Source organism: Geotrypetes seraphini, chromosome 8 (genome assembly GCF_902459505.1).
Source record: "Geotrypetes seraphini chromosome 8, aGeoSer1.1, whole genome shotgun sequence".
In the NCBI taxonomy this organism is placed as follows: domain Eukaryota; kingdom Metazoa; phylum Chordata; class Amphibia; order Gymnophiona; family Dermophiidae; genus Geotrypetes; species Geotrypetes seraphini.
In genome coordinates, this window is record NC_047091.1 from 53,940,758 (window position 1) to 53,965,430 (window position 24,673).

General features: G+C 46.7%; 1 protein-coding gene across 2 annotated transcripts in view; it reads right to left on the minus strand.

Annotated features, from left to right (window-relative positions):
* NUMBL (NUMB like endocytic adaptor protein) overlaps positions 1–24,673 on the minus strand; it is a 195,093-nt gene that overhangs the window by 19,395 nt on the left and 151,025 nt on the right. For both annotated transcript variants that reach the window (XM_033956256.1, XM_033956255.1), the window contains exon 5: positions 15,296–15,436. In XM_033956256.1, the coding sequence (XP_033812147.1) occupies positions 15,296–15,436 (141 nt within the window). The remainder of the gene's footprint in view (positions 1–15,295; positions 15,437–24,673) is intronic.

Sequence of the window (24,673 nt, forward strand, 5' to 3'; positions counted from 1 at the left end):
GCAGACTTGCATAGGCAGTGTCCGTATATGGCCGTTTGCTTGAGGATGGCCTGGGGAGGGCCTTGACGGCTGGGATGGTTTAGATGGGCTAGAGTGAGCTCTGACGGAGATTTCAGAAGATGGAACCTAAGCAAAGTACCGGGCAGAGCTTTGGATTTCTGGCCCAGAAATAGCTAAGAAAAAGGACAATTTAAATTAAATCAATAATTTAAAGAGATGGTATGGTTGGGCAGACTGGATGGACCGTTCGGGTCTTTATCTGCCGTCATTTACTATGTTACTATATGGGTATCGCCAATAGGTGGTGCCCAGATAGGATAACAAGTTATCCAGTAACTAAGTTAACCAGATGGATATCCAGGCCTCACTGCTGAACATCAGTGGTTCCTAAGTAACTTTGGCTCTGCCCTGACACCTCCCCGGCCCGTCAGCGCACTGGATTGAAACACTATTTTAAAGCGCTCTGAGGGTGTGTGTGTGGTGGAACCACCCCACTTTACTTAGAACTGTTGGCGCTCCCGTTGTGGGGTGTGTTGGGGGGGAGACCCCCCCCCACTACAGAGGAAACAGCTTTTATCCCTCTTTTTTAGGTAAAAATTACAATTTCCTCTGTAATGGGGAGGGTTTTCCCCAACCTACCCCCAATGGGAGCGCCAACAGTTCTAAGAAAAGTGTGTGTGTGTGGGGGGGGTTCTTCCTCCCCCCACAACCTCCCTCAGAGCGCTTTAAAATAGTGTTTCAATCCAGCGTGCTGACGCTCTGCGCGCGATTTTGACTCATCACCACACTAACCAGATAGCGCCACAGCAGTGTCCTTGGATTTTCACAGCTCATAAGATAATGACATTGAAAATCCACAGAACACCTCTATTAATTGGTTATCTCTTGCTGAATATTGCCCCTTTACTGGAAAATAAACAGCTTACAAAAATAATTCAAGGCAATATTTAAACCCAGCCAGTGGGGTTTTTTAAAAAACACTAACTGCAGCATTTAAATTACTCACACATAGTCAGCAGTGCTAAATATCCAGTCACTCTTACAGTTACCCTTCTCCTCCACTGCCAATTCCAGACTTCGTTCCTTTCATCTAGCTGCCCCCTATGCCTGGAATAAATTACCAGAGTTTGTCCGTCAGGCCCCTTCCCTTCCCTCGTTTAAAAGCAGACTGAAAATCTGCTTAATTTCTCTTCTCCTCCCTGTTTCTTACTAAAAAAAAATATAAAAAAGCACAAAAAAATAAATCCTTCTCTTTCCTCTGTTAAATCTTATTTCCTCTTTCTGCATTTTTGTTTAAAATACTGTGTTTTAGGTGGTATAGAGCCTATATTTCTGGTGCCTGTGGCTCAGGGTGACTAAAGTAGGGAAAATCCTGTTATAAATCCTGTGTTTTAGGGTAGCACTGATAGAACCTGCATTTTTGTTTAAAATACTGTGTTTTAGGTGGTATAGAGCCTATATTTCTGGTGCCTGTGGCTCAGGGTGATCCAATCTTACTTCCTCTTTCTGCATTTTTGTTTAAAATACTGTGTTTTAGGTGGTATAGAGCCTATATTTCTGGTGCCTGTGGCTCAGGGTGATCCAATCTTATTTCCTCTTTCTGCATTTTTGTTTAAAATACTGTGTTTTAGGTGGTATAGAGCCTATATTTCTGGTGCCTGTGGCTCAGGGTGACTAAAGTAGGGAAAATCCTGTTATAAATCCTGTGTTTTAGGGTAGCACTGATAGAACCTGCATTTTTGTTTAAAATATTGTGTTTTAGGTGGTATAGAGCCTATATTTCTGACTCACTAGTTTTTAGCCATTGTGTCTGATTAGGTGGAGAAGGGAGGGGCTCTGTTTTACTTCTAAGGTTAATTGCATTATCTTTGGGACATTGCTGAAACAAGGCTGCCCTGTGAACTTCTAAAAGCTAAGTTACTCAGCATTTCATATTCTGCTCTTTTCACTGGTTTTCAGCATTATATCTGCTTAATTTCTCTTCTCCTCCCTGTTTCTTACTAAAAAAAAAAATATAAAAAAGCACAAAAAAATAAATCCTTCTCTTTCCTCTGTTAAATCTTATTTCCTCTTCCTGCATTTTTGTTTAAAATACTGTGTTTTAGGTGGTATAGAGCCTATATTTCTGGTGCCTGTGGCTCAGGGTGACTAAAGTAGGGAAAATCCTGTTATAAATCCTGTGTTTTAGGTTAGCACTGATAGAACCTGCAGTTTTGTTTAGGTGGTATAGAGCCTATATTTCTGGTGCCTGTGGCTCAGGGTGACTAAAGTAGGGAAAATCTGTTATAAATCCTGTGTTTTAGGGTAGCACTGATAGAACCTGCAGTTTTGTTTAAAATACTGTGTTTTAGGTGGTATAGAGCCTATATTTCTGCCTTACTTGTAGTCTTACTTATAGTCCCACCAACCCCAGGGACCACTATTCATATATAGAGACCCATATAATCAGGACTACTCAAATCAAGTCACTTCACAACCAATCAAGATGACCTTTATTCTATGCAATCACTGTGGTGCTTTAATTCCAAGACATACTATTTGGAGACTTAAGGCTTGCCCCATCTGTCTTCAACTTGCCAGTATTAAGGAGGAGCTCTGCAAACTTAAACAGGAATTGAATACAATTAAAGCAGCTTCCATCACTCCACAAAATCATACCAACTTACCACCTCTACCTCAAAGAATAAAACAGCCCAGGAATAAATGGGTCACAGTAGGCTCAGGAAGACTGCGACATATAACACAGAAACATCCACCTTCACTAATATTACCTCTACAGAATTCCTTCGCTCCACTAGTGCACTGCGATACTCAGGAAAACAGAAGGGAGGTGGGACTGGAACCAATGAAGGAAACTCAAGAGAACAAAAGCACCCTAAGTACAAATAAAAAATACAAAAACAGAAAACTATTACTGTTGGGGGATTCCATCATCAGAGGCATTAACCTTGGAACACAGGGCGAGGAGACCAAAATAGTGAAATGTCTTCCAGGATCCTCAGCTACCAGGAGTTCCAGGCAAATACTGACTATAATTAAGGAAGAAACTAAGGATTTTAACACTGATGTTGTTATCCATCTGGGAACAAATGACCTGGCCAACAACTCCACACTTGCAGCACAGAAAGCTTTTCGGGAGCTTGGTGAGGGCGTGAAACCTTTTGTAAAGACTTTAGCTTTTTCTGAAATACTGCCTGCATATGGAAAAGGAGAGCAAAGAGTGAAAAACACAGAGGACTTTAATAGATGGCTCAGAGCCTGGTGTCATCAAGAAGGCTTCAGGTACATAGGAGGATGGGGAAATACATGGAAGGACAAGAAGCTATATTGCACTGATGGGCTACATGTTACTACAGCAGGAAAAAGAAACCTTGCAGAGAAATTTAGACAATATTTTTCTAGGCATTTAAACTAGAAGGTGGGGGTGGTGTATGTACAAAGGACAATTATAGAGACCACCCCCGGCAAAAGAAAAGATGTGATAGTAGTAAAGGCTGCAACATAAGCAATATCAGCAACTCATTTCTTAGTATTGCAACGGAAAGTGAAACGACACAAAAATCCATACGAAAAAGGAGATTATCGCTGAAAAATAGCTGGAAAGCGATGACCACAAATGCTCGCAGTCTAAGCAACAAAGTTCATGATCTGCAAGCCCTGATATTAGAGGCAGATCTAGATATTGTTGCTATCACAGAGACATGGTTCAGTGAATCACATGGATGGGATGCAAACATACCGGGATATAATCTTTTTAGGAAGGACAGAGATGGTCATAAAGGTGGAGGAGTAGCTCTCTATGTAAAGATCAATATCCAAGCGACCGAAATGCAAGGGACCTGGGGAGAGGAAGAAGCGATATGGATTGCTCTGAAAAGAGAAGATGGAACTTCTATCTACGTGGGTGTAGTCTACAGACCTCCGACTCAATCGCAGCAAATTGATAAGGATCTGATTGTGGATATCCAAAAGTTTGGAAGGAAAGAGGAGGTTCTGCTGTTGGGAGATTTCAACCTGCCGGATGCGGACTGGAATGTTCCGTCTGCGGAATCGGAAAGAAGTAGGGAGATTGTGGATGCCTTTCAAGAGGCTCTGCTCAGACAAATGGTGACGGAACCCACAAGGGAAAAAGCGATATTGGATCTGGTCCTCACAAATGGAGAGAGTGTCTCTAATGTTCGAGTGGGTGCTCACCTGGGTAGTAGCGATCATCAAACGGTTTGGTTTGATATAACGGCTAAAGTGGAGAGCGACCACACGATAATTAAAGTCCTAGATTTCAAACGTACGGACTTTAATGCAATGGGAAAGTACCTGAAGAAAGAGCTGTTAGGATGGGAGGACATAAGAGAAGTGGAAAGACAGTGGTCTAAGCTGAAAGGAGCGATAAAAATGGCTACGGACCTTTATGTGAAGAAAATCAATAAAAACAAGAGAAAAAGGAAGCCGATATGGTTCTACAACCTAGTGGCTGAGAAAATAAAGGCGAAAGAGTTGGCGTTCATGAAATATAAAAAAACCCAAGAAGAGGAGAGCAGAAAGGACTACAGGGTGAAACTGAAAGAAGCCAAGAGAGAGATACGTTTGGCGAAGGCACAGGCGGAAGAACAAATGGCTAAAAATGTAAAAAAGGGAGATAAAAATTTTTTCAGATATATTAGTGAAAGGAGGAAGATAAAAAATGGAATTGCTAGGCTAAAAGATGTTGGGAACAAATATGTGGAGAGTGATGAGGAGAAAGCATATGTGCTAAACAAATACTTCTGTTCTGTGTTCACAGAAGAAAATCCTGGAGAAGGACCGAGATTGTCTGGCAAAGTTACACGAGAAAATGGAGTAGATTCTGCGCCGTTCACGGAGGAGGGTGTTTATGAGCAACTTGAAAAACTGAAGGTGGACAAAGCGATGGGACCAGACGGGATCCATCCCAGGATACTAAGGGAGCTCAGAGAGGTTCTGGCGAGTCCTATTAAAGACTTGTTCAACAAATCTCTGGAGACGGGAGTGATTCCTGGGGATTGGAGGAGAGCGGATGTGGTCCCTATTCATAAAAGTGGTCAAGGGATGAAGCAGGAAACTACAGGCCGGTGAGCCTCACTTCAGTTGTTGGAAAAATAATGGAAGTGTTGCTGAAAGAAAGGATAGTGTATTTCCTTGAATCTAATGAGTTACAGGATCCGAGGCAACATGGCTTTACAAAAGGTAAATCGTGCCAAACGAACCTGATTGAATTTTTTGATTGGCTGACCAGAAAGCTGGATCGAGGACATATGCTAGATGTAATTTACTTGGATTTCAGCAAAGCCTTTGATACAGTTCCTCATAGGAGGCTGTTGAACAAACTTGAAGGGCTGAAGTTAGGACCCAAAGTGGTGAACTGGGTCAGAAACTGGCTGTCGGACAGACGCCAGAGGGTGGTGGTTAATGGAAGTCGCTCGAAGGAAGGAAAGGTGACTAGTGGAGTCCCTCAGGGTTCAGTGCTGGGGCCAATCCTGTTCAATATGTATGTAAGTGACATTGCTGAAGGGTTAGAAGGAAAAGTGTGCCTTTTTGCAGATGATACCAAGATTTGTAACAGAGTAGACACCGAAGAGGGAGTGGAAAATATGAAAAAGGATCTGCAAAAGTTAGAGGAATGGTCTAATGCCTGGCAACTAAAATTCAATGCAAAGAAATGCAGAGTAATGCATTTGGGGATTAATAATAGGAAGGAACCGTATATGCTGGGAGGAGAGAAGCTGATATGCACGGACGGGGGAGAGGGACCTTGGGGTGATAGTGTCCAAAGATCTAAAGGCGAAAAAACAGTGTGACAAGGCAGTGGCTGCTGCCAGAAGGATTCTGGGCTGTATAAAGAGAGGCGTAGTCAGTAGAAGGAAGAAGGTGTTGATGCCCCTGTACAGGTCATTGGTGAGGCCCCACTTGGAGTATTGTGTTCAGTTTTGGAGACCGTATCTGGCGAAAGACGTAAGAAGACTTGAGGCGGTCCAGAGGAGGGCGACGAAAATGATAGGAGGCTTGCGCCAGAAGACGTACGAGGAGAGGCTGGAAGCCCTGAATATGTATACCCTAGAGGAAAGGAGAGACAGGGGAGACATGATTCAGATGTTCAAATACTTGAAGGGTATTAACGTAGAACAAAATCTTTTCCAGAGAAAGGAAAATGGTAAAACCAGAGGACATAATGTGAGGTTGAGGGGTGGTAGATTCAGGGGCAATGTTAGGAAATTCTACTTTACGGAGAGGGTGGTGGATGCCTGGAATGCGCTCCCGAGAGAGGTGGTGGAGAGTAAAACTGTGACTGAGTTCAAAGAAGCGTGGGATGAACACAGAAGATTTAGAATCAGAAAATAATATTAAAGATTGAACTAGGCCAGTTACTGGGCAGACTTGTACGGTCTGCGTCTGTGTATGGCCGTTTGGAGGAGGATGGGCAGGGGAGGGCTTCAATGGCTGGGAGGGTGTAGATGGGCTGGAGTAAGTCTTAACAGTGATTTCGGCAGTTGGAACCCAAGCACAGTACCGGGTAAAGCTTTGGATTCTCGCCCAGAAATAGCTAAGAAGAAAAAAAAAATAAAAAAATTTAAATTGAATCAGGTTGGGCAGACTGGATGGACCATTCGGGTCTTTATCTGCCGTCATCTACTATATTACTATGTTACTATATGTTCACCTTTTTGATATAGCTTTCAATCTTTAACCTACTCCTTTGCCCTCTAACCCAGCCAGCTGATTAACCGTTCCCCTTAACTGCATCCATGACATCCTGTTTGTCTTTGGGAAGCAGAGCTGAGATTGTGATGTCATAATGCCTCCTTCCACCAATAAGAGCCAACCTCATCAGTGATGTCACAATGGCTAGATTGTCCTGTACTCCCTCTGCCCTGTACTCCCTCTGCCCACCAACACAGTCAGCAGAGTAACCGTTCCCCTTAACTGTATCCATGACATCTTGTTTGTCTATCTTGGCTGTTTAGATTGTAAGCTCTTTTGAGCAGGGACTGTTTTCTTACTCTTTGTGACTCTGTACAGTGCTACGTGCGTCTGGTAGCGCTATAGAAATAATTAATAGTAGTAGTAGGAAGCAGCTGAGCTATATGAATAGAGCAGTTCATTTTATTGTCTTAGCTTAAAATTGCTTAGCTATAGGCGTAGTAGCTGAATATTGCGGCTATCCTGATAGTGCCTGGGCAGTCAGTATAAATTTTCAGTAAGACTATACAGATTAACGTCAGAGAAAATTCATAGAGAAGACACTTAGGGGAATAGTTATCAAAGTGGGCTACTATTTAAGATGTGCTTTTTTTAACACGGGTCTCTTTTTATACAAGGAGACCTCATTTATAATAATAAAATGGTAAGCGCGCATGCGCACTCTAAAGCCGTGTTCCCTGATCCCTGATCTGTCGGGATGCGGCCACAAGAGTGCAAATGCGCACTTACTACATCACCCGCACCAGGCGGAGATCGAGAGAGGAGCTGCGGCGGGCCGGGGGACCGCAGCCAGCCGCCGATCGCCTCGACGAGGAAAGTGAGGAGCCGGCCCGGGCGACGCAAGGTCCACGCCCGATCCCGGCTCTGCCTAGCGCTGGCTGCACGTCCGAGATGCTGCCGTTGCTGCTCCTCCTCCTCCTCCACATGTGTGCTCACAGATGGGCGGCCGGCCGGCAGACAGGAGGCTGCTGAAGCCGCGGCGGAAACACACAAAGCTTCCCCGGGGGGGGGGGGGGGGAGGTGGGAACGGCACGCGACAGCGAGGAGGGAGTGGGAGCAGGCCGCAGAGGCTATCGGTGCTATTGAAGGAGCGAGCGAGGCTAGATAATACTTTTGGTTTTTTTTTAAAGGTTTTTGCACTATATCTGCCGATTGTTCAGCAGGGCTGGCCCGTTGTCGCTAAGTAAGGCAGGGGAATTTGTACCTGGTAGGAAGTTTTCTAACCGACTGGAACTTCGGTTCCCAAGTTGACGTGATGGGGGGTTCCCGCTCTTTAAATTCAGTGCAGCGAGGATGCCGCAGCCATTTTTAGCAAACACGGCAGTGTTACAGCACAACCGAATAAGCACAAGCGTTAGATCAGGTAAGTTAACTTTGTAGGAACGAATACTACATTTTGGTTTGTTGGAAAATTCAGTGTGGTAGAAAGCATGATTATTATGTAATTGTTTAGTCACAGTATTTGCTTCCCGAAAAGCACAGTTACTTACCGTAACAGGTGTTATCCAGGGACAGCAGGCAGATATTCTTAACGCATGGGTGACGTCACCGACGGAGCCCCGGTACGGACCTTTTTAACTAGAAAGTTCTAGTTGGCCGCACCGCGCATGCGCGAGTGCCTTCCCGCCCGACGGAGGAGAGCGTGGTCCCCAGTTAAGATAAGCCAGCTAAGAAGCCAACCCGGGGAGGAGGGTGTGACGTAAGAATATCTGCCTGCTGTCCCTGGATAACACCTGTTACGGTAAGTAACTGTGCTTTATCCCAGGACAAGCAGGCAGCATATTCTTAACGCATGGGTGACCTCCAAGCTAACAGACAGGGAGGAGGGATGGTTGGCCATTAGGAAAATAAATTTTGTAACACAGATTGGCCGAAGTGTCCATCCCGTCTGGAGAAGGCATCCAGACAGTAGTGAGTAGTGAACGTGTGAACTGAGGACCAAGTGGCAGCCTTGCAGATTTCCTCGATGGGCGTGGAACGGAGGAAAGCCACAGAAGCAGCCATAGCTCTGACCCTGTGGGCCGTGACAGCACCTTCCAGTGAGAGACCGGCCCGAGCATAACAACGCAATGCAGGCAGCAAGCCAGTTGGAAAGCGTCCGTTTAGAGACAGGACGACCTAGACGGTTAGGATCGAAGGTCAGAAAGAGCTGAGGGGACGAGCGGTGAGCCCTGGTACGATCAAGGTAGTATGCAAGGGCACACTTACAATCCAGTGTGTGCAACGCCTGTTCCCCAGGATGAGAATGGGGTTTAGGGAAAAAGACAGGCAACACAATGGACTGGTTGAGGTGAAAAGCCGAGACCACCTTGGGAAGGAATTTAGGATGGGTACGCAGAACCACCTTGTCATGGTGAAAAACAGTGAACGGTGGATCGGCGACCAGTGCATGCATCTCACTAACCCTCCTGGCAGAGGTGATGGCAATGAGGAAAAGCACCTTCCATGTTAGAAGTTTGAGCGAAGTTGTGGCAAGAGGCTCAAAAGGGGGTTTCATGAGGGCTGATAAAACCACATTCAGGTCCCAGACGACAGGAGGAGGCTTCAGAGGTGGTTTGACGTTGAAGAGGCCTCTCATGAACCGGGAAACCAGTGGATGAGCCGTGAGAGGTTTTCCGAGGATAGGCTCATGAAACGCAGTGATGGCACTGGGGTGGACTCTGATTGATGTAGACTTGAGGCCAGCGTCGGACAGAGAGAGCAAATAGTCCAGTACAGTTTCCACCGCTAATGAGGTGGGATCGTGATGATGCAGTAGACACCAAGAGGAGAACCTGGTCCACTTCTGATGGTAACATTGGAGGGTGGCCGGTTTCCTGGAGGCATCCAAAATGTGACGGACAGGTTGAGACAGATTCTCTAGAGAGGTCAGCCCGAGAGAAACCAAGCTGTCAGGTGGAGCGAAGACAGATTGGGATGCAGTAGAGACTGACGTTGCTGCGTAAGTAGAGTAGGAAACACAGGAAGAGGAATGGGCTCCCTGGAGCTGAGCTGAAGCAGGAGGGAGAACCAGTGTTGGCAAGGCCACCGAGGAGCAATGAGAATCATGGTGGCCCTGTCCCTGCGGAGTTTGGATAAAGTCCGCAACATCAGAGGAACCGATCCGTCCAGTCGAGCAGGAATGCATCTGGGGTCAGACGATGAGGAGAGAAGAGTCTGGAACAGAACTGGGGTAGCTTATGGTTGTGAGGCGCTGCAAAGAGGTCCACCTGCGGAGTGCCCCAGCGAGCAAAGATGGAGTGGAGTGTTGAAGGGTCCAGAGTCCACTCGTGAGGTTGAAGGATGCGGCTGAGATTGTCGGCCAGGGAGTTCTGTTCGCCCTGGATATAGACAGCCTTGAGGAAGAGATTGCGGGCCGTGGCCCAGGTCCAGATGCTGAGAGCCTCCTGACAAAGGAGGCGAGATCCGGTGCCGCCTTGCTTGTTTATGTAGTACATGGCGACTTGATTGTCTGTGCACAGGAGAAGGACCTGAGGACAGAGAAGGTGCTGGAAGGCCTTGAGAGCATAGAATATGGCTCTGAGTTCCAGGAAATTGATGTGATGTTGACGCTCCTGAGGGGTCCAGAGTCCCTGGGTGCGTAGATCTCTCAGGTGAGCTCCCCACGCATAGGGGGAGGCATCCGTGGTTATGATCATGGAGTGAGGGGGTAGATGAAAGAGTAGACCCCTGGAAAGATTTAAGGAGTTCAACCACCATTGAAGAGATTGCTGAAGAGACGATGTCACAGAGATGGGATGAGAAAGAAGATCCGTGGTCTGTGACCATTGGTTGGCAAGAGTCCATTGAGGTGTCCTGAGGTGGAGTCGCGCCAGAGGAAGCACATGGACCGTCGAGGCCATGTGGCCCAGGAGGACCATCATCTGTCGAGCAGGAATGGAGTGATGAAGGAGCACCTGACGACAGAGGTGGAGCAGGGTCTGTTGACGGTCGGAGGGGAGAAACGCCCTCATTAGTGTGGTGTCGAGAACTGCTCCAATGAACTGAAGACGCTGTGTGGGAAGCAGATGCGACTTGGGGTAGTTGATCTCGAACCCCAGGAGATGGAGGAAAGAGATGGTGTGATGAGTGGCTTGTAGCACAAGTGGAGACGTAGGTGCTTTCACCAACCAATCATCCAAGTAGGGGAACACCTGGAGGTTGTGAGACCTGAGGAAGGCCGCCACCACAATAAGGCACTTGGTGAACACCCTGGGCGATGAAGTGAGGCCAAAAGGTAGCACTTTGTACTGATAGTGACGGTGCTGTATCTGAAACCGTAGGTAGCGACGTGAAGTCGGATTGATTGGGATGTGAGTGTAGGCCTCTTTGAGGTCCAGGGAACATAGCCAGTCGTGTTGAGAGAGAAGAGGGTAAAGCGTGGCAAGGGAGAGCATTCTGAACTTCTCCTTGACCAGACACTTGTTGAGGTCCCTGAGATCGAGGATGGGACGAAGGTCTCCTGTCTTCTTGGGAACCAGGAAGTAGCGGGAGTAAAATCCCTGACCCCTTTGGTCCGGAGGCACCTCTTCGATGGCATTGAGAAGAAGGAGGGATTGGACCTCCCTCAGGAGGAGGGGGGTTTGGGAGGAGTGAGAAGCAGACTCTACGGGAGGATTGTCTGGTGGAAGAGTCTGGAAGTTGAGAGAGTAGCCGTGGCGAATAATGTTGAGGACCCATTGGTCTGATGTGATGACCTCCCAACGGCTGAGGAAGATTTGGAGGCGACCTCCGATAGGCTGAGGAAGAGGCAATGATGATGGGAGACTGGCTATGCCCTGGAGGAAAAAGTCAAAAGGGCTGAGATGGTTTTGACGGAGGGAGAGGCTTGGCAGGTTGGTGAGATTGAGAACGAGCCTGAGTGTGTTGTTGTTGACGAGGTCTGCTAGGCTGCTGTTGGGGCGGGTTGAGAGGCCTGGCCGAGAACCTGCGCTGGTAAGAGGATTGTGGTCTATAAGGACGAGCAGGTGGAGCCTTCTTTTTAGGTTTTACCAGTGTGTCCCATCTGGTCTCATGTGCTGAGAGCTTCTGGGTGGTCGAATCCAGGGACTCCCCAAAAAGTTCGTCCCCAAGACAGGGTGCGTTAGCTAGGGGGTCTTGGTGGTTGATGTCAAGATCAGATACCCTCAACCAGGCCAGACGCCGCATGGCAACAGCTATGGCAGACGTTCGGGAGGTCAGCTCAAATGAATCATAAATAGAGCGCACCATGAATTTCCGCAGTTGAAGGAGGCTGGAAATTTGTTGTTGAAAGAGTGGAACTTTGCGTTCAGGGATGTATTTTTGTAGGGCGGATAGTTGTTGCACAAGATGTTTCATATAAAATGAGAAGTGAAATGTGTAATTATTCGCCCTGTTGGCTAGCATTGCATTTTGATAAAGGCGTTTGCCAAACTTATCCATCGTTTTGCCTTCTCTGCCAGGAGGGGTGGAGGCATAAACACTGGAGCCCTGAGTTTTCTTTAAAGTAGACTCAACGAGGAGAGACTCATGGGGCAATTGAGGTTTGTCAAAACCCGGAATTGGGATGACCCTGTATAGGCTGTCAAGTTTACGAGGAGCTCCGGGGACAGTGAGTGGATTTTCCCAATTTTTATAAAAAGTTTCCCGCAGTATGTCATGGACGGGTAACTTGAGGAACTCTTTGGGAGGTTGTTCAAAGTCTAAGGCATCCAGAAAGGCCTGGGACTTTTTGGAGTCGGACTCTAAAGGAATAGAAAGAGCCGCCGACATTTCCCTGAGGAATTTGGTGAAAGAGGATTGCTCAGGCTTGGAAGCGGCATCGGCCACTGAGGGTTCCTCGTCTGTGGACGATGCGTCCTCCTCGGTACCAGGAGGGGATTCTTCCCATAAGTCCGGGTCCCTGATGTCAGTGTGCGCACGCCGAGATGTCGGGGTGGAAGGCTCGGTGTGGCGGGTCTTAGAAAGAGACTTGCCAGAGCGCATTGAGACGGTACCGGGAGAGGAAGACCGGTGCTGATCCCGGTCCCGGGAAGAGCGGTGTCATTCTCGGTCCCGGGGAGACCGGTGCCCTTCCTGGTCCCGAGGAGGATCGGCTTCAGAGCGGGTCTGTACCACAGGACGAGAACGGAGTGGTTCAGCCGAGAGGATTGGCATGGAAGTGTTGAGTGGCACCGAGGGGGTGGACACCGGTGGGATGGTGCGAGGCTCGGGCCGGTCTGGTACCGAAAGAAGTGGTGCCAATAGGGTCGGTAGCAGGTGCTGAAGTTGTTGCTGCAGCTGTTCCTGCAATTTGTCTTGGAGTATGGCCGCGATGCGGTCATCCAGGGGTGGCACCGGTACCGCTTTTTTCTTTTTCGGTTCCATAGGTGCTGCTCCACGCCCCGGCGATGAGGAGGCCGATGACGAGGCACTCACCGAGATCGGGGCGGAGCGTTTGCGGGGTCGGCGTGAGGCCGGGAGGACCGGCGTCGCCACTGTGGCAGGTGGGCGCTCAAGGGAGGTGGAAGGCTTCTTAGCTGGCTTACCTGGTGCCAGCGACCCCGAGGAAGGATCAGGCGTCGACGAAGTGGTCGGTGCCGTCTTTTGCGGTACCGTCGACGTCGCGGCAGTTTCCATAGCAGATCCGGTACCGAAAAGGATGTTCTGCTGGATCTGCCGATTTTTTAAGGTGCGTTTCTTAAGAGTGGCACAGCGGGTGCAGGTGTCAGCCCGATGCTCTGGACCCAAACACTATAGGCACCAATTGTGTGGGTCAGTGAGAGAGATCGGGCGTGCACACCGCTGGCACTTCTTAAAGCCCAGTTGAGGGGGCATGAAGGGAAACACGGCCTCCGCAAAATCAAAGCCGGAGGCTTGTATGATGGCAATAGGCCCTGCCGGGGCTGGCCTGAAAAATAAAGAAAAAACAAAGGTTTTTTTGTTTTTTTTTACTATTTAGAACGGAAAAAGAAACCCGAAGGGAAAAAGAGAAAAAACAAGAAAATAACGCGAGCGGGAAGGCAAAAAGGAAGTTTTCAACGGCCGTTGAAACCACATGCGTCTTCTTCGCTCCGCGGAAACGAAGAAACTGGGGACTACGCTCTCCTCCGTCGGGCGGGAAGGCACTCGCGCATGCGCGGTGCGGCCAACTAGAACTTTCTAGTTAAAAAGGTCCGTACCGGGGCTCCGTCGGTGACGTCACCCATGCGTTAAGAATATGCTGCCTGCTTGTCCTGGGATAAGACAGAAATACGGAAAGCGGCTAGGAAAAAGAGACAGAGAAAAAGAAATAAAGACAGACACACAGACATATATTCTAGCACCCGTTAATTGTAACGGGCTATAAGACTAGTTACTAATAACTATGATTAACAATAAAATAGCAGATCTTAACAGTGGCTCACGTTAATAACATCCCCCCTCCCTTAATTAAAAAAAAAAAAGAAACGTCTCTAGAAATAGAAATCACTGATAGATACAGTATAATAAAAGTGAGTCCAGTATATGCTGTATCCCAAATTCATGCCTCCTTCCCTCCCATGGGTGTTTACTTCATCTGGCCAGCTTCCTCCTCCCAGCCGCACTTGTCTTCACAAAGCCACGGCTATGGTTCCTACATGCGGCTCGCAGCCGACCCAGAAGCCTTTCCTCTGACGTCAGAGGGAAGGCTTCCAGATCAGCCGCAGGCTGCATGCAGGAGCTGCTGCTCACGGCTTTGTGAAGAGAAGTGAGGCTGGAAGGAGGGAACCAGCCAGACAAGGGAAACACCCGCAGGAGGAGGGAGGCATGAATTTAGGACACAGCACAGGAGGAGGGAAGGATGACGAGGGGCACGTTGGGACACGGAAGGGAGGAAGAGGGTTGTGTTGGGACAGGAAGGGAGTAACAGGAGCACGTTGGCACAGGAAGTCATTTCAAGCTGGCAAATGGAATAAATGCCTAACCACCCTCATTTCAAATATGCCCTCTTACCAAGCCTTCATGAAATCAATCAAAACCTATCTCTTTGACAAATTTCTCTAACTCCTCCCTGCCTTGTTGTGTATCTGATATTGCATAACCTACCTATTTCCAGCCATACCCAACCATTCTCAACTCAATAACGGAATCGAATCCCCCCCTCCAATGTAATTGACATCATTCCCTGTAACTTCGCTGTCTATGTACAGTCTCTTCCTCTGTAAACCGCTCTGAACTGCTTCTGGTATTGCGGTATACAAAATAAAGTTATTATTATTATTATTCGTAAGTACAAGTCCGATGTAAGTCGTACGTTCTTAACCTGGGGACTGCCTGTATTGCAGATGTAATTGGCATCAACCAGGATTTGCAGACGGCATCTGGCTGCATGCTATTCTAGAAGGTATGGTGTGTATCTGAAAAGTGGCAGGCCAGGAATGCGTCTAGGGCATTCCAAAATGTTGCACATACACTTAAGAGTATTGCCTGAGCATACCTAACTGATGGGCCTGGTTTCAGCAGGCGTTAAGTCTTGTGCTCACTTAGGTGTGAGATTGGTGCATAAGCGCAAATTTATAAGGGGCATGTGCCTTAGCGACAATCCTGCGCCCATTCTTAAGTGCCATTTACCAAATCTAGCCCCTTCTGTGTGCGTGGGGGGGGGGAAGGGAGAGGGGAAGCGGCACACATCGACACTTACAGAATCTTTCAATGCCATAAAACAGTGACAGATCCAACGACGGGTCGTACCATCCCGGCAGATATAGGAGAAAGCCTTGTCGAAATTCCGGTCAGGTGCACAGAAAGAGACTTTTTCTATTGTCTGGTCCACGATGAGATCCTAAAGGGGAAAAAGAAAAGACCGTGTCACCAAACATCCAAGTGCAAAGGGCAACTGCCCGCTCAGCATATCACTGACTCTTCACTGCCCATTAGTCTCTGGGAGTTGGGCATGAGATCGTCTGGGCAGCTTAATCGCCTGTGGATTTTTCTCTCCTGAATGTGTGAAAGGAAGTCTCAGCGCACTGCAGGCGTAAGACCAGGACTGGCTCAACCTCTCCCTCAGGACTGGGAGCTGACTCAAACAGGAATTCCTTAGAGCAGGGCTACCCAAGTCCAGTCCTCGAGATCTACTGGCAGGCCAGGTTTTCAGGATCTCCACAATGAACATGCATGAGAGAGATTTGCAGACCAAGAAGGCAGTGCAGGCAAATCTCTCTCATGCATATTCATTGTGGAGATCCTGAAAATCTGGCCTGCCAGTAGATCTCGAGGACCGGACTTGGGCAGCCCTGCCTTAGAGAATAAGGTTTACTCTTGGGGGGGGGAGGGTACCAGCACCTCTCTTCCCCCCTACTCCACACTCGCGCCCTCCTTCCCCCCCCCACCTCTTTAAATCTTCGCCAGCATAAGCAATATCTCCAGCCTGCTGCTTGCGCCAGCCTGGCTCCCCTCTGAAATCACTTCTGGCCAGGAAGTGATATCAGAGGGAAAGCCAATGCCGAAGCGAGCAGCAGGTTGGAGAAGCTGCTCGCACTGGCAAAGATTTAAAGAGGTACCATGGGGGAGGGTAGAGGGAGTGTGGTGTGGGGGTGCCACCACCCCGAGCACCTCCTACCCTCACTACACTGCTAATCACAACCACCACTGACTGATCCAGCCCCTAGCTTTGGCGCCATATCCGCGATACATTCTGTAGCACAAAATATACCAGAAAACATCAAGGATTCAGAACAAAATAGAACTCCCCTCATCCCCTACTTATTTCCCTACCTCCCCAACCTTTCTCCTACTATTTATCATTTTGATAGTGCTACTGGAAACACAGGGTGGTGCCCGTTTCCCTATCTTTTTGTGGCTGTGACTCTACAATTGCAGCCAAATAAAACTGTGCGACCCACCTGGGTCGTAACCCCCAAAGCAAATTTTATAACCCCGTTTGAGAACAAGTTTCAAGTTTCTTAAGGTTTGTTGTACAGCAATGTAAAATACTTCAATGCATACAACATTTTAAAAATAGGGGACAAAACAAAACAGTTTTATACAATTAAATACATAGTATATCCATACAAATAAATAACTGGTACAGAAGGCGAGGGGGGATGAACAATCTTTAAAGAAAGTGAAGAAACATTTAGGGAAAACACATCTGGTGGGTAACAAGAAAAGATATAAGAGCAAAGATAAGCATGGAAAAGAAAGAAGAGAAGTTTGTGACTTATGCATAGGTCTAATTAAATTCTAAATTTTAGATCATGAGATTTAATGATTGATAAATTATACTATCTATATCTAAAATGCATCCTTATACAAGAAACTTTTTAAACAACTTTTACATTTTTCTAAAGAGGATTCGTTGCGTAAGTAGATTGGTAAATTGTTCCAGAGCTGGGGTGTATTATTAGTAATCTTCTTATTTCTTTTTGGGTTATACCATGATATAATGTGTTGTAATAATCAAGCCTAGAAATAATTAATGAGGGAATGAGAATATTAAGACCTTATGGTTTTAGAACTTTTGATAAGGATCTAATGAGACGTAACTTATAAAAACAGTTTTTAACCACTGAACTAATCTGATCATGATAAGAAAGTTCCTGATCTAGTATCACTCCCAATATTTTCGTTGTTGTTACTATTTGGAGTGTGAAATTATCTAGGAGTATCTGCGATGAAAATTTAAGATCATTTTTCCATGGAAAAAACATTACTGAAGATTTTGTTACGTTCAAGGCCAACATATTATCCTTAAGCCATTGACGTATTTGCCCTATAGTTTGGGAAGCTCTGCAGTATAGAAACACATAAGAGACAGTGCCTGCTCGACAGAGTTTGTGGTAAGAGCAGATAGCGTAGCTGGTTTTAAGAAAGGTTTGGACAATTTCCTGGAGGAAAAGTCCATAGTCTGTTATTTGGCATGGGGGAAGCCACTGCTTGCCCTGGATCGGTAGCATGGAATGTTGCTACTCCTTGTGTTTTGGCCAGGTAGTAGGGACCTGGATTGGCCACCGTGAGAACGGGCTACTGGGCTTGATAGACCATTGGTCTGACCCAGTAAGGTGATTCTTATGTTCTTATGTGAGCCATGTATAGGACAATTAAGCCATTGTAACATCACTGATGAGGTTGGCTCTGCGGCACTGTGGAATGAGGCATTATGACATCACAATCTCATCTCTAGAATGTTGCTCTCATTGGGGTACCAGAATCTTGCTATTCTTTGAGATGCTGGAATGTTGCTACTCCTTGGGTTTTGGCCAGGTACTAGGGACCTGGATGCGTCACCGTGAGAACGGGCCACGGGGCTTGCTGGACCATTGGTCTGACCCAGTAAGGCTATTCTTATGTTCTAACCAATAAGAGATTAGGGAGTATTCATTAATTATCCAAAAATAGATCAAAAGTTTTTATCTGGTATAGATATGAAATCAAAGAGCTGCATGCCTCCTGCCCTAACAAGTTAAGGACAGAAGCAGCACAGCTCTGGGGTCATAAAGTGCCAGCGGCAGTGGGAAGAGAGGAAGAAAAGGGAAAATGCAACCAGGATCTACGGCACGGAGACAGCCAGGAGCAGGGACTGTGCTGCCTTGTTTAAACCCAATCCCTAGCTCATCAGTTTTGTGCTGACTAGGCTCGACTTTTTCTTTCACATGTGAATCGTTCCCCACCCCCTATTAAAAACCAAAAATACAGTCATCCATGTCCCAAACTTACTGTCCCTAACCTCCCCCCCCCTCAACTCATGCCAGCCACAAACCAAACAGGAACAATGAAAGCCTTTAAATGGAACGATCAAGTGCAGTTTGATCGGTCACAAAGCGTGTGAATGGCGAGCCCTCTCTATCAGTTCTCCCGCCAGCACCCCCCTCCCTTAATGAAGTACAATAAATTGTAGGGGGGATTAGCAAAATGCCCAAATTAAGCTCTCAAACCAACTCCTCCCTCCCCCCTCCTTGCCATCCCAGGACACTTGGGTTTTCATCTTGACCGCAAGAGTGAAGGGAATTGAGCTGTGAGCACTCGGGAAAGGGTCAGTGAGTGGGACGTATTGTTCCAGCACTGAGAGGGCACTGGGGATTGAAGGGGGGGGGGGAGAGCTCTTCTACTGGCTTAAGAGGTACCTTTTAGTTTTTGTTCCTCACAGACGGGCATGGCAAGGCTTACTCTTTCTCTCTCTCTCTCTCTCTTTGAGATGGGTTAAGTTCTCAGCTCGGCCTGTCTGAGGCTCTTCAGCCCCCTCAGAGAGTTATTACTGCAGGAAGGCACGGTGCCAGATCTGGCAGACACACGCTCTCTGTTCAGACCCAGCCTGGGGAGCAGCGCTTAGCTGTCTGGATTGTGCAAGTGAACTTGAAAATTTGATTCCACTAGCAATTTACGGGGAATTCATCAAAACTATGAACCAACTCATTATTTTTTTTTTGCCAGCTGGTCAGTGCGCTGAATATTCCCCAAATCCAACTCTTCCACTAATTAACCAACCCATTACAAAATAGTCTCCAACTCTCCCCAGGCAAACTTTCAACCAGCTTGCCTTTAGCCCGATCCCCTACTACCAACTCCTTAATGTACCAGAACCGCCAACGCCACTTCCTGTTCATCAGGTGAAACCCTCTGCTAAAAAGCGCACCGGGACAAAGGCGCGAGCAGACAACTGAGCACAGCGTGGAGGCGCGCGAAAAAGACTGTTTTTAGGGGCTACGATGGGGGGCGTGGGGGGGAACCCCCCCCACTTTACTTAATACAGATTGCGCCGCGTTGTGGGATGTTTGGGGGGTTGTAACCCCCCACATTTTACTGAAAACTTAACTTTTTCCCTGTTTTTAGGGAAAAAGTTACGTTTTCACTAAAATGTGGGGGGTTACAACCCCCCAAACTCCCCACAACGCCGCCGCGATATGTATTAAGTAAAGTAGGGGAGGGGCTCCCCAACAAAAACCCCCATCGCAGCCCCTAAAAACAGTCTTTTTCTTCGGCGCGCGCCTCCGTCTTGCGCTCAGTTGTCGGCGTGCGCCTTTCTCTTCCGCGTTACTGTCTATGAACCAAACTATCCAGTGTAATTCTGGCCCTCACATCCTATTTCTTAGGAAAGTCTGCTTAATAGAGAAATGATATATTTTGACTCCATGGATCGAACGTGAACCTCCAGATGTTATATTATGGAGGAATCAAATGCATGAATTGATGCGAATGGAACATTTGTCTGCAAGAGGGGGGGGGGGGTGGTGCAGGAGAACAAACAGGGAGAAGTTGTATAGATATGGAAACTCTTTTTGAATTCACTACGAGTCTGCAATGTGTTTTCACCTAATGTGACCATATGTTCCGTTTTTAGATTGCCTGTCTTGTTCTCCTCATGCACATCTTTGGAATGCTGAAATGTCCTGTTTTCAGAAAGAGCGTCCCGAAACTGTGTGTGGGGACAGATGATCGTTGAGCCCGGGATTTCTCCCTGCTTCCCTAATGCCGACGCAGCAACAGATCAGGTGCGTGCAGCAGTGACTGCACAAGCCTTTCTGACGTCGGAGAGGAAGGTTCGGGCCAGCCAATCGCTGCCTGGTTGGCCCGAAACCTTCTCTCCGACATCAGAATTGCTTGTCGGGGGGGAGGTTTGTAAGCTGGCCACATGCAGTTGCTGCACGGGCCTGGCCCGTGCCTGTTGCCTTTGCTGCTGCAGCAGTGGTGGTGGGTGGGAATAGAGTGAGTCAGTCAGAAGGAAGTGCAACCAGAGACTCATGAAATCATCAGAAAGCAAAGGTAATAAAATGATTTCATTTTCAATTTAGTGATCAAACTGTGTCAGTTTTGAGAATTTATATCTGCTGTATATATTTTGCACTATATTTGTCTATTTTTCTATAGTTGTTAATGAGGTTACATTGCATATTTTAAAGTCATCAGCCTTGACCTCTTTGAAAACCCCTAAATATAAATGATAATTAACATTTTCTCTGAGTACAATGTGCTTTGTGTTTTTTTTCATTTTATGGTTATCATTATGCATTAATAAGATTAAATTGTGTGTATATGAAAAATGGATGGAAGAAACTGCATTTCAATTAGTACTATTATTATGGGGATGGAGTCAGGGGCAGATTTTGGGCAGGGTATTTGTTAGGCTTAGGGGGTACTTGAGAAACACTGGTCTAAGGGGCTAGGTGTAGAAGATCATAACGCAAAGCCTATAATGCAGAAAGGAATGAAGCAAAATAGCAAAGCGATGCTCACAAAAAAAAAAAATCTTATGCAAATGATATGCATGATTGATTGACTCAAAGTGAAAGCATGAGGAAGACCATGCCTGGCACATGTGCAGAAAGGGTTTGTGGTAAGCATGGCTCTTGAGCGCATGCCCAGACAAGCCCGAAGTGCAAGCACATATCGTGTCCGTTCTGCATTTTTAACTCTTTATTTGGCATTGCTGCTTATAAGCAACATGTGTTTCTATGGCTCTTATGGGAGATCTGCATCTCCAAATGCCTTTTACTTGGCACTGTTGCTCTCGTTCAACATCAAGTTACGTAAAGCAGCCGTTTCACCATCTGCCAATTAGAGGGTTGAATATGAGCCTTCCAAAAATTGTTTGCATATTAGTTTTTCAAAATGCTCATACTTAAGCACCGAAAAACAGGGGCCGATGTTTGCTTGGTTCTCATTAGCACTGCTCAGCTTTGCAAAGGCCTCCTTCTGCTTGCAGAAGAGGACAAAAACCGCAGTGCAATGTGAAAAAACTAACTAGAAATCTTCTAAAAACCTTATGCTGCCCCTAAGCTGGAAGTAAATTTTTGGCATCATGGGCCATCATTTCCTTCTGTGCATCAGAGCGCTTTCATTGTGCAATTGGGAAGGAATACTAACTGATTAAGAAGGGGATCACAAACAGATCGGAGAAGGTTATCATGCTGCTGTACCGGGCCATGGTATGCCCTCACCTGGAATACTGCATCCAGCACTGGTCACCGTACATGAAAGAGGACACAGTACTACTCGAAAGGGTCCAGAGAAGAGCGACTAAAATGGTTAAGGAGCTGGAGGAGTTGCCGTACAGTGAGAGATTAGAGAAACTAGGCCTCTTCTCTCTTGAAAAGGGGAGACTGAGAGGGGACATGATCAAAACATTCAATATAATGAAGGGAATAGACTTAGTAGATAAAGACAGGTTGTTCACCCTCTCCAAGGTAGAGAGAACGAGAGGGCACTCTCTAAAGTTAAAAGGAGATAGATTCCATACAAACATAAGGAAGTTCTTCTTCACCTAGAGAGTGGTAGAAAACTGGAACGCTCTTCCGGAGCCTGTTATAGGGGAAAACATCTCCAAGGATTCAAGACAAAGTTAGACAAGTTCCTGCTGAACCAGAAAGTACACAGGTAAGGCTAGTCTCAGTTAGGGTACTGGTCTTTGACCTAAGAGCCGCTGCGTGAGCGGACTTCTGGTCACGATGGACCACTGGTCTGACCCAGCAGCGGCAATTCTTATGTTCTTATGACCTTGTTAGACTCCATTTAAATCAGTAGTCTCAAACTTGAGGCCCGGGGGCCACATGTGGATCGCCAGGTAATATTTTGAGGCCCTTGGTATGTTTATCATAATCACAAAAGTAAAATAAAACAGTTTCTTAACATATGTCTCTTTAGCTATAAATTACAATATCATTATTAAGACTTGGCCATAAGAAAAGATTTATAAACTATAAAGAGTTTTACCTCATGCAAAATTGTCATCTAATATAATAAAACGGTAAGCTGCGCATGCGCACTTCCTATACGTGCGTCCATTTTCCATGAGCTGTAGCACACATAGGAAGTGCGCATGCACGGTTTACGGTCTGGCCTCACGCGAGACAAAACAAGTGGCATGCGTGCCCTTCCCTGCTATCCACCTGCGGAGCGGCGGCTGCCGACCGCTAGCACCCCCTGCCCTCTCTGTCGCCTCCCGGCTCCAGCGGCGTAGGCAGCACTATAAACACGCTGCTTCGCGCCCTTCTCTGCCGATTTCCTCTGCCGCGTCTCTGATGACATCATCGGAGACAGACGCGGCAGAGGAAATCACCAGTAGAAGACCGCGAAGCAGCATGTTTAAAGTGCAGCTGGAGTCCCGAGGTTTGTCGGTGGTGGGAGGGTCAGGAGCAGGCCGCATCGACAACGGCAGTAAAAGAAGGGGGAGGGGCCGAACGGAGCAGGGAAGAGAAGGTAAGAGAAGGGAAAGGGGGAGTGCTCTTGCCAGGTTGTGCTAACCATTAGACTGAGTATTCATTAACAGAAAAATGTACTTTATATCTTTAGTGTTTAGTGGATTCTTCATTAAGTATTTTACTTTTTAAACCTGCATGGGAAGTTATAGTCGGCCCAGACCCAAGGCAGGGGAGACACTGGAACACCAACAATGCAACAGGTACTCTAATGATGCTGGATGGGGTGGAAAAGGTGGAAATAGGAAAGGTAAAAGGGGAAATGGGAATATTGGTAGATAAAAAGAAGGGAGAAGGGCTACTGATGGACAGGAGGAGCAGGGAAGGGGTACTGCTGGACAGGGGGAGGTAAACGGAAGAGAAAACGGCTACTGCTGGACAGGGGGAGCAGGAAAGGGGTGCTGCTGGACAGAGGTGAGGTAAAAGGAAGGGACAAGGGCTACTGCTGGACAGGGGGAGAGACAGAAAGAAAAGACAGAAAGAAAGGGGGGCAGGGAGAAAGAAAGAAAGACACATACAGAAAGAGAGAAAGAAATGCCTAAGTCTACACATCTATTCTAGCACCCGTTAATGTAACGGGCTAAAATCCGCCTTTACCTTGCAGTTCTAAGCAGATTACATCAAAAAGATAACTGGACATTTCCAGGAAGAGGAATACAATTAAAGACGTTGGATCTAGTACATCAAAAAGCTAGCTGGACTTTTCCAGGAAGAGGAATACAATTAAAGGCGTAAGGTCTAAGACAATTTTGAAGTGAGGTTGCTAAGAGGGGGCGAGAGGGGAAAAGGAAGGGGTTAGGACATTTGGGTGAATTTCTTGAATAGTAGGGTCTTGATTTCTTTGCGGAAAGCCTTGAGGTCAGTTGAAGCTGTCAGTAGGTTGGTGATGGTGGGGTCCAATTTAGCTGCATGTGTTGCTAGTAAGTTGTCATACATCTTTTTGCATTTAGTTTCTTTAAGAGGGGGATAGGAGAAAGGGGTCTGGGTTCTCCTCTGTCTGGTTGAGAGGTTCCTGTTTAGACGGTTGTTTAGGTGGGTGGGTGCCGTTCCGTTTAATGTTTTGAATAACATGCAGTATAGTTTGAATTGGATGCGGGCTTGTATTGGAAGCCAGTGTGAATCTAGGAAGGCGTTGGTGATGTGGTCAAATTTTCCAAGGGAATAGATCATTCTGAGGGCAGTGTTCTGCACAGTCTGTAGTTGTTTTATTAAGTAAGTGGGACAAGGAAGATAGAGGATATTGCAATAATCCATTAGACTTAGGAACTTAGAGGGGAGGGTTATTTGAGTGGGCAGACTTGTTGGGCCGTAGGCCCTTTTCTGCCGTCATATTCTGTTTCTGTTTCTGTTTCTGTTCTTTGTCGAAGAATTTTCTAATTTTGCGAAGGTTGCGCATGGTGAAGAATGCTTTTTGTGTGATTTTGTTGATTTGCACCTGAAGAGTGCAACCTCTGTCTACTGTTATTCCAAGGAGTTTGAGAGTGGGCTGTATGGGATATTTGGTGTTTTTTATTTTTAGTTCAGTTATAGAAGGGGTTTTGTCCTTTTCAAACAGTAGAAATTTAGTTTTATCTGGGTTGAGCTTCAGTTTGTATTCTGTCATCCATTTTTCCACTGCTTCTAGAGTTTTTTCCAGGATGTCTGTTGTGTGGGATCTTGTGTGTCAAAGGGGAGTAGTATGGTTATATTGTCTGCATAGCTGAATGAGGTTACTTTGAGTTTGTCTAACAGGGTACCGAGGGAGGAAATGAAAAGATTGAAGAGCATGGGTGACAGTGGGGAACCTTGAGGTACTCCGCAGGGATTGGTCCAAGGCTCCGATATAAGATCCTTTGTTTTTACTCTATATGTTCTTGTTTTGAGGAATCCTTGGAACCAGTTGTATACTT